The sequence below is a fragment of the Parus major genome, chromosome 20 (assembly GCF_001522545.3).
Source record: "Parus major isolate Abel chromosome 20, Parus_major1.1, whole genome shotgun sequence".
Lineage (NCBI taxonomy): Eukaryota > Metazoa > Chordata > Aves > Passeriformes > Paridae > Parus > Parus major.
Window position 1 is genome coordinate 13983505 of NC_031788.1, and position 9011 is coordinate 13992515.

At 46.6% G+C, this 9011-nt stretch overlaps 1 protein-coding gene across 1 annotated transcript in view; it reads left to right on the forward strand.

The window, feature by feature from the left end:
- Window positions 1-433: 433 nt before the first annotated feature.
- SPATA2 (spermatogenesis associated 2) overlaps window positions 434-9011 on the forward strand; it is an 11237-nt gene continuing 2659 nt past the window's right edge. Inside the window, exons 1-2 of the mRNA XM_015647834.3 lie at window positions 434-2338; window positions 3665-8557. Coding sequence (XP_015503320.1) covers window positions 2021-2338; window positions 3665-4918 — 1572 coding nt within the window. The 5' untranslated portion in view covers window positions 434-2020 and the 3' untranslated portion in view covers window positions 4919-8557. The remainder of the gene's footprint in view (window positions 2339-3664; window positions 8558-9011) is intronic.

The window sequence follows — 9011 nt, forward strand, 5'->3', positions numbered from 1 at the left end:
GAGTGCTCAGAGTAGCTGCTTCCCTCGGTGAGGCTTTGACCCTGGAGATGGACAGAAACATTGTGTTGTCTCAGCAGCAGTCGCTGGACTCCAGTCAGGATGTGTTCTTCTTGCATCTCTGGGAAACGCTGAGGTTTGGAGCGAATGCCTTGCAGCCAAGCAGCCTTGTTCCTTCTGTGCGTTCTGTCAGTCAGGGTGCTGCTAAAGCCTATATTTATCCGTGCCTGCTCGCATGGTGAGGCTGTCGGCAGCCTGTAACCATGGATGTTGTGCTGGTGGGCTGCCGGCACGGGCTCTGCGCTGCCTGGGGCTGTGCGTGCTGGAGCAGCCCCGGCAGCGCTCGCAGGCTCCGGCACCCGGCGCGCCCTGGCTCGGCTGCCACGCTCGGGCACGGGCAGGGCTGGCAGAGACACAGCCTGCAGGCCTCGGTGGAGGGCTCTCCTGTCAGCTGGGGACTCGCTGTCCCTGACAGGTCTCACGTGTAACCAAGCACTCTGTTTGCTGGCTGTTGGCGTGGCAGAGCTGGGCTCTGGATCCCGCTCCTCGCCTGCACTGGCTCCCTCCGTGTCCTGGGGGTGTTGTGCTGACGTGCCAGACAAAGATCTCTCTCTGCAATTCTCCTGTGCAGCTCTTCTTGCCAAGGAACAGACTCTGCTGTCTTTGTCCACAGACTTCATCCTGCACAACTTGCGGAGGAACGTGGGGAGGGAAGGGACTGCTCCTGGCCCTTATGCTCAGATGTTAATTTAGCACTCCACATTTCCTGTGATTCACAGCCTGTCTCTTGACAGGAGCGCGTGTGCCTTGGAGCACAAGCAGAACTGCTACTTAACTTTCCCCACACGGGGCTGGCACTGAGCACAGCCTTTCATCAAGGAATGTTAACTGCCAGGCTGTTGCTTTTGTTGCTTGTTTGTTTCCCTGGCCTCTTGGTTGTTGGTATTTTGTGTTTTGGCTCCTTTCATTCAGCTGATCTTGCTCTTAACAGTGATTTTCCTTTAACAGGAGTGTTGATCAGTGTTCTAGGAGCCACAGTTAATATTGAGTGAAAAGTCTTTTCTGAAGTGCTGTATGAGACTGATTACATCTGGAACAGTGCACTGATTTCTCCCAACTCCTCTCAGGTCAAGAGCTGCTTTGTCTTCTTGTGTAATAAACAAAGCCCGTGGTCTGCTTTTTGATCACAAGTTCTCAGGCATTGCAGATGGAGTCTGTTGGCCTGTTGAGTACCTTGGTTCTGGTAAAGCAGCATTTGGGACATTCTTTGGTCAGCAGCTATTTCAGCTCAGTGTGTGAGCTCAGTGCACTGAAAATGCAGATCTGTATATCCATAAAAACAACTGTCCCTGCAAACAAAAGTGTGCATGACGGACACACAGGTTTTACTCGGTTCCCACAAAGCAGCTGGAGGTGGCAGGTGTAGCTGTTTTGCCAGAAGATCACAGTGCTGTGCTGTTTGCAGCTGGAATTTGGGCTGTGGTTTGCAGCAGTCAGGAGTGGATGCTCTGGAGGCGGCTGCAGAGCTGCCCCAGCTGCACTGGGGGTACCAGCAGGAGCAATGACAGCGGCTGTCAAGAGCCTTGAAAATGTTAGAAATCAAAAGGCAAAGTCAGTAAACCTGCTCAGCCTAGGGACAGTCCTGTGCCACAGGAGGTGAGAGGGAATAGCAGATACTGTCACAAAATGAGCAAAATGGGCAGGGACCTGGAAAACAAGTGGGGAGTGATGGTGGAATGCAGGACAGTGGCATTTCTGTGGTTCCTGTGCCTTTGCAGAGTCCTGGAGAGGCTGTGAGGAAGCTGCAGCTCTGTGAGCTGTGTCACAGAGCCCCGAGGGACAGGAGGTGCTGGGGACAGCTGGGTTGTTGTGTGCACCTGGGGTGACTTGTGTTTGTTTTCAGTTCTATTCCAGGACACTTGCCTTTGCTGAAGATTCCTAATGCCAGACACCCAACCCACTGCCAAATAACCATGAAAGAGAGGAGGTAGCTGCCCCCAGCGTGAGGGAAAATCTGATTTCAATGGATACAAAATACAAAGACGATTTGTTTAGGAAGTATGTACAGTTCCACGAATGCAAACTGAATGCCTCTGACAACAAGCAGCGTCCTATTAACGATGAGTACTTGCGAGTGGCAGCAGCAGCCTTACTTTGCCTTCCCAAAATTGATCCCTTTTATCGATTCCGGTTGATAAAATTTTATGAGATGGCTGAAAACTCACTGAGATCTGTGAAATCCTCAAGTTTACATTGTCTCCATAATGCATTCAACATGCTTGAGACAGTTGGAATTAATCTCTTTCTGTACCCCTGGAAAAAGGAGTTCAAAAACATTAAGGTAAGACTTTCTTATGTAGCCATACTGAGAACATGATTTATTTTTCTTTCTGTGAGCACATTTCATGCATTTCCTTTAAAGGCTCCTCTTTTTTCCATTTATAGCATACTCTCTATATATATTTCTCTATATGCAGTTGGTAAACAGAAGCCATAGGAAAGTTTCTGGGTAAAATAAGTGAAGTTTGTGCTGGTGAGAGTATCTCCAGAGCAGGAGTACAAGCAGTATCTGCAATTAGAATGTGTGTAAAGTAGGAGAAGAGCTTATTTAAGGTTGTTGTTCAGCCTCCCTTGCTGCACTAGTTTAATTCTCCTTGGAGAGGCTTTCACTATGGTGAGTGGTCCAGCTGGATTTAAGCTGACGCAGAGTTTGGTTTGTCTTACCACAGCTGTTGCTGGACACAAGTATTAAACCCAGTGTGTGTGTTCAAGTGGGTGCTTTGCTGAGGTTCTCACAAGTTGTGTGATAATGATGAAGGAACTTCAGCAAAATAATTGTTTTCAGAATATCTTTGACCTGCTTGTCAGTGCTCAGTTCCTGATGTTTTGATTTTAAGGTGCTTTCAAATTTATCTACCTAAGGCAGGCTTCCAGAAGGAAAAGTGGGAACTCGCTGCTGGGCTTGGGTGCTGAAGTCTCACTGGGAGCTCTCTGTGCTGAGTTTTGTGTTTTCTCTTTTGCCTGTGATGGGCTGACAGGCTGAACTGGGCTTAGCACATCCCTCAGGTGTGCCAGATGCTGAGGGTATTTCAGCTTGCAGAAACTCATCTCTGCTTTTGGGGCTCTTGTAGTGGAAGTTTTTGAATTAGTATTAAATTGAATAAAACTGACATTTGAAACTGCATAGTAACAGTACACAAAGAAGTGTGCACCTCAAGTATATTTAAAGCTGAATTGAAGAGGATTTTGGCACTCCTGTGGTAATTCTGTTCCTGTTGACTCCAGTTTGTCCCTGGGTAGGGTAGTTCCCAAAATCCTGGCCTTATTGCCTTTCATGGTAGACTTTCTGTAAATTCAGATATGTCTGGTATGCATTAAAGTTAACACTAGTGCAGAGCAGAGTGATTTAAATCACCAGGGAGGACATTATGCTAATCAGGATTTTAAATTGAATGAAAACTCTTCTACTTTGAATTTCCCTCATGTGGAATTTCCATCTGCTGAGCAGGAGGGATGCAGAAATCGAGCTCATCTTGCCAAGGCAGTTGTGCGTGTTCAGAGTCATTATTGTATTTAATTATATGGTCTCTGTCACTGAATTATCTGAACATCCAGTCCACCACTGAATTTGTAACCTATTTTTCCTTTTATTCCCCCCACCCCTTAGACCTACACTGGGCCCTTTGTTTATCATGTGAAGTCTGCTCTAACAGAGGATGATGTGAGGCAGATCCTGAGCTACATGGGCTATGTCCAAGAACTGGGAACGACGTTTAAGCTCAAAGAGCAGGTCGACGCCATCCAAGTGAAAATGATTTCATTTGAGCTCTTTCTGGCCAAGGTGGAATGCGAGCAGCTGTTGGAGATCCACCTGCAAGTGAAGGACAAGGGTTATTCCGAGCTGGATGTCATCAACGAGCGCAAGAACAGCAGCGAGGACGTGCGGGGCTGCTCCGAGGCCATGCGGCGGCGCCTGGAGTGCAAAGAGACCCTCAACACGTCCATGGCCCGCATGGTGCTCCAGAAATCCGCCAGCGAGCGCGCCTCCAAGGATTACTTCAAGCCAAAGGTGAGCAAGCCTTCCAAGTCAGTGGATACGTATGACAGTTACTGGGAGAGCAAGAAACCGCCTTTGATGAGCTCGCTGAGCCTCAGGAAGGAGCCGATTCTGGTCGATGCGGAAGATGACATTAAAGATGAAATTATCCGTCCGTCGCCGTCTCTGCTGGCCATGTCCAGCTCCCCACACGGGTGTTCAGACGAATACTTGCCAACTTCCTCTCATCACAATGGCATGCTAAGAACAAATGTCCCTTACAGCTCCTATTTTTCTGCTCAAGAGGACTTAGATTTATATACTGAACCCGATTCTAGAAGCGTGTTAAATTTCAAAAGACAAGACGCTATTAAGTCTGATGTATGGCTGTTAAAAAGCGATGCCAACCCTGTTTACCACAAACGCAGCCACCTAGCCAAAGAGACAGCTTCCTCCAAGTGCCAGAACTGTGGCATCCCTTGTGGCACTTCTGTTTGCCAGAAGTGTGACAGCCTGTTTGGCTCGAGGCAGGAGTACCCAGCAGTGAAGCAGAGCTCCTATTCCATCAAAGCCCTCCCAAGCGATGGCTTGTCCCCCGCGCCGGCTCTGAGGGAGAAATCTCAGTACACGTCACAGACTCAGAGTCAAGACAGAGCTGCTCAGTTCAGTTCCAAGTCCAAGCCTTCGGGCACCTCGCGCTGCGGCTTCTGCAACCGCTCGGGAGCCGCCAACACGTGCACCTTCTGCTCCAAGGTCTCGTGTGACACCTGCCTCAACGCCTACTACTACGACCCGTGCTGCAGGAAGAGCGACCTGCACAGGTTCCTGCCTAACAACCAGTTAAACTATAAATCATCCCAGCTGTCCCACGTGGTTTACAGATAGACTGCTCGAGTCACTTTGGGAAGGGAAGGAAAGGGGGAGAGGAAAGGGCTATCCTAACCAATGTTCTGACTCCACGCTGACCTCTTGCCAAAATCACGTGTCCAGATATTTGGAACCATGGTTCAGTGATCAGGTGCCAGTTGTTGATTTTTATGGCTTCACAGATGCTGCAGATCCATTCGATTTCATGCTGCTATAATTTAGGTAACTCCTAAAGGAGCGTTGCTTTTCAACTTAGATGGGGGAGAAGAGCACATTTTTCCTTAAAACTTGGCAGCTGTTGTATTTTTAAAAAGTGACATCATACCTTCCTATTATATCATATCTTGCCCAAGTAAAACCAGGCAGTGTTTGAAAACAAAGTCAGAGAATTAAGATTCTCATTTTCTATGAGTGATGAAACCACTGCCAGTTTTTGATAAAGTATGACTTCAAAATGTGCAGGAAATATGTGAATGGCTTGTTTTGCCACCAAGGACTATTTTTCATGTGTGTCTGCATTTCTTGGTCTCCAAAATGCAAACACCACAACCTCTCTTCCTTTTGTCTTTGTTTCCTCCTTCTCCCCTTCTTTCTCTGGTTGTTTATCTCAAGCCTATATAACCTGGATCTGGACAACATGTGCTTTATTTTCCAGTGTTGCCAATATCATCCTTCTGGGTTTCAGTGTGTGGTATTTGAAAGAGGTGATCCTGTGTCTGTGTCACTCAGATGATGCCTGGAGTGTTGTCCTCTCAGATGAGTGTCCATTTTCCTTCTGTTGCACATGGTTTAAGTACTGTTCTTTGTACTGTAAATAGGTGATTCGGAAACAGTTTATTTTTAATAAATATTTAATATGTTGAGTTCTTAAAAGTGATAGAATCATTATAACTATGAAGTCTCTCTGGGTTATTTGTTTCAGGTGACTTTTTGTTTTTCCTTGTACTGTATTTCATAGCTTATAGCCACTGTGGCAGAATGATGTTCTTGGCTCTGATCAGTTCTTGGGTTTTAATCTTTTTTTTTTTTCCCTCTGATAAGGCTGCTGCTCATCTGAGCAGAGTCTTGTCTAAAAATTGCAGGATTTTGCTCTCAGTGCACGCTTTTTCTTTGTGCTTATGGAAATTGTAAGTATCAGTGTTCTGCTCGCTTCCAAATTCACTGCCAGTCTGTGTGTAGTGTAGTCCAGCAAGTAAAGCACTGGCCTGGGTGAAAATCAGAGCTCATTTGTGACTCCTGTTCAAGTGAACTCCTCAGTTACAGATGTGAATCAGATAATAACCTTTGTCTCTTGCTGTAGCACTTGGGAACCCTGGCTGAGCAGCAGGACTCCCTTGTGTTGGGCTCTGTACAGTTTGACCCCAAACACCGCCTGGTTATGAATAGACTTTAGTTTTTTATGAAAAGAAAACCCCTAAGAATCCTAACTCCCTTATTCCAACTATAGCTAGTTAGCACAAAGTATCAGGCAACCTATACTGATGTGCAGAATTAAATGTGTTTAAAGTATCTGTAAAGAACTAGCTGAGATGTAAACTCTGTAGTCCACTTTGCACTGAAATGATTCACTCTGGAGTGAACAATCACTGTTGGAGTCTAGGCCTCTCAACTTCAATGTCCATCACTCCCTGTGTGACAGGAACATGCATGAATGATCGTTTGTCTTATATTTTTTGGGGTGGGGGGGCTTCAGGTAGGTAGAGGGGAAAATTACATAGGCTAGTGTTGTAAAATAGCTAAAATGATTTTAGCCATAACTGGGTGTCAGAAGTGTTATGGAGATAAGATGAAACCTGGGTCTTACAGAGGGCTGAGAACAAAAAGTTACTGTCCAGTTTGCACTAAAACAAAGTGAACAGTGTGTGTTTAACAATCAGGGAAACTCAGAATCAAGGGACTGCAACTGAACATAATGTCAAGGGCAAGTACTGCCTTGCTGACCCTGAAGGTTGGGGTGAATATTAAGTGAATGATTTTAAGGTTTTCAATCTTGTATGTTTTTTATAAATATATATATATATAAATATGACACAAATGTAGATACATTATGTATATAGTGAAGAATTTAAAAACAATTTTACTATTAAAATGCAGTCTAAGGGTGGTTTTAATTTCGGTGGCTTTTTGGGTTTTGTCCACCTCCTGCAGTGTCATGCCTGTTGGGCTGCTCTACAGTGTATCTCTAGTTCACCACTCCAGTTTCCATATGGCTCCTCACACTACAGTGACAACTAAAACTGTGATGCCACGTAATTTTTACGGTGACCAGGGCAGGGGCTGTACCTGCTCTGCAAAAGAGAAGTCCTCTGTACATATGTCATGGAATCCTGTAGTACAAACCTGTGTTGAATTGAAGTGCTACCATGCTCTATTTTTGTGTATCTTACTGTATGAGATTGCTGTGATTGATACAGTAAAATATATGCGAATTTAAAATGCAGGTGTTTTGCATCTGATTTGTTTAAATTAATTTATGTTTTGAAGGAATTTAAAAATAAAGAGGCCTTTAAGAAAAGGCTTAACTCTTTTCTTAAAGTGGCGTGTGCATGTAGCTGTCTGTTCGCAGGTCGTCTGCGCGCCGTGAGCCGCTGCTCGGAGTCCAGCGCGGGCTGCCTGCAGAGTGCAGAGCTGCTGGAACAGATCCCCTTCACTCCCATGCTGAGCAGCATGACTCAGTGTTGATGGAGCATGTGAGCTGCTCTGGCAGCAGCTGCAGCAGGCTGGGGTGGGGTGGCAGCAGCTCTGGGGCTGTGTGGAGCTCCCTCCGTGGATCCCAGCCCTGGCTCTCCGTGGCGCTTGCCTGACGAGCTTCCCTTCCTGAGGGAAGCTGCATCTCCCAGAAGATGTGTGACGCTGCTGAGGTACATTTTGGCACTTGAATTAGGCCTTCTGGCTCCCTTTACATCCTGCTAGCTCCAGAGCAGGATAATTCCTCAAGTTCCAAACTAGATCAGTCTTTTTGTTTGTTCCTTGTGTTGAAAAGCATGTCGGGTGAATGCTGAAGTGCCTTTTCCACAAGGGTGTTATGATCTGTTGTGGTTACTGGAAGTGCCAGGGACGATTATAAAAATCAGGCTCCAGGTAACTAAAATATTCTTGCAGGAAATCTTGCCTCACGCTGTGCTGCTTCCTGAGCTGATGGATTTCTGGTGCATATAAAACAAGCTCATAAACTGTGTTACTGTCTGGCCTCTCTGATTGCAGACCTCTGAGCTTGTTAGCTGCATCTTTGGCTTTCAACAGAAGCTTAAAGGTTCCATACACAGTAAGTAGTTTAGATTTGATGATTTGAACTGACAGCTCCTTAAAGTTATTTTCTGGAAGATGACTCTGGGTTACAAGCATTTAGTGCACGTTGCTGACTATGCTGTGGAATGTTTCCAGGGGAAGAGATTCACCTTTCCAGTTTTTGTTTGGAAACAGGAGCCAATCTGAGCTGGGTGATAATTGGTACACTGCCAGAGACTGGGAGAAAAGCAGGATGCTCCTGATGTACCTGATTTGGCTGTGAAATCAGAGTGAATTAGGCCTTTTGGTGTGATCACTACCGTGGTATCTCAGCAGCTGGGCTGGGCTGCTGATGTCCCTGTTTATTTGTGAAGGGTGTTGGTGATTCCTTCTGAAAATCACAGAATGTGGTTGTGTTTCTCCAAGATTGTAAGTACTTTTCTTTTTTACACTTGATCATATTCCCCTGGAAAAGGTTTTCTGTAGCTGGTCTTGCCAGTCTGGAAATGCAGGGGCAGGGGATCAGTGAGTGAGTAGGGTTTGTGTTTTCCTGCTCCCGCTGTGGAAAACCAACTCGGGGCAGGTGAAAAGAGCAGGGCACAGCACACCTGACAGTGCCAGGGGAAGGTGAAGGGTTAAAGCCCCTGAGAGGGCAGCAGCTCCTTTTCACCCAAATCCTGCAGCCCTGCCAAGGAATTGAAGCTCCTGCACGTGAGGAGAACGTGCTGGATCCCCTGCACGCAGGGAGCAGCTGCTGCAGCCCTGGCTCGAGCACACCCTGGGGAGATCCACGTTTGTTCTGGGGCTCCTGGGTCACCCACAGAGCAGGGCCCGTGCCAGGGCAGCAGCTCCTGCAGCATCCCCTGTGCTCACCTGGCTGTTC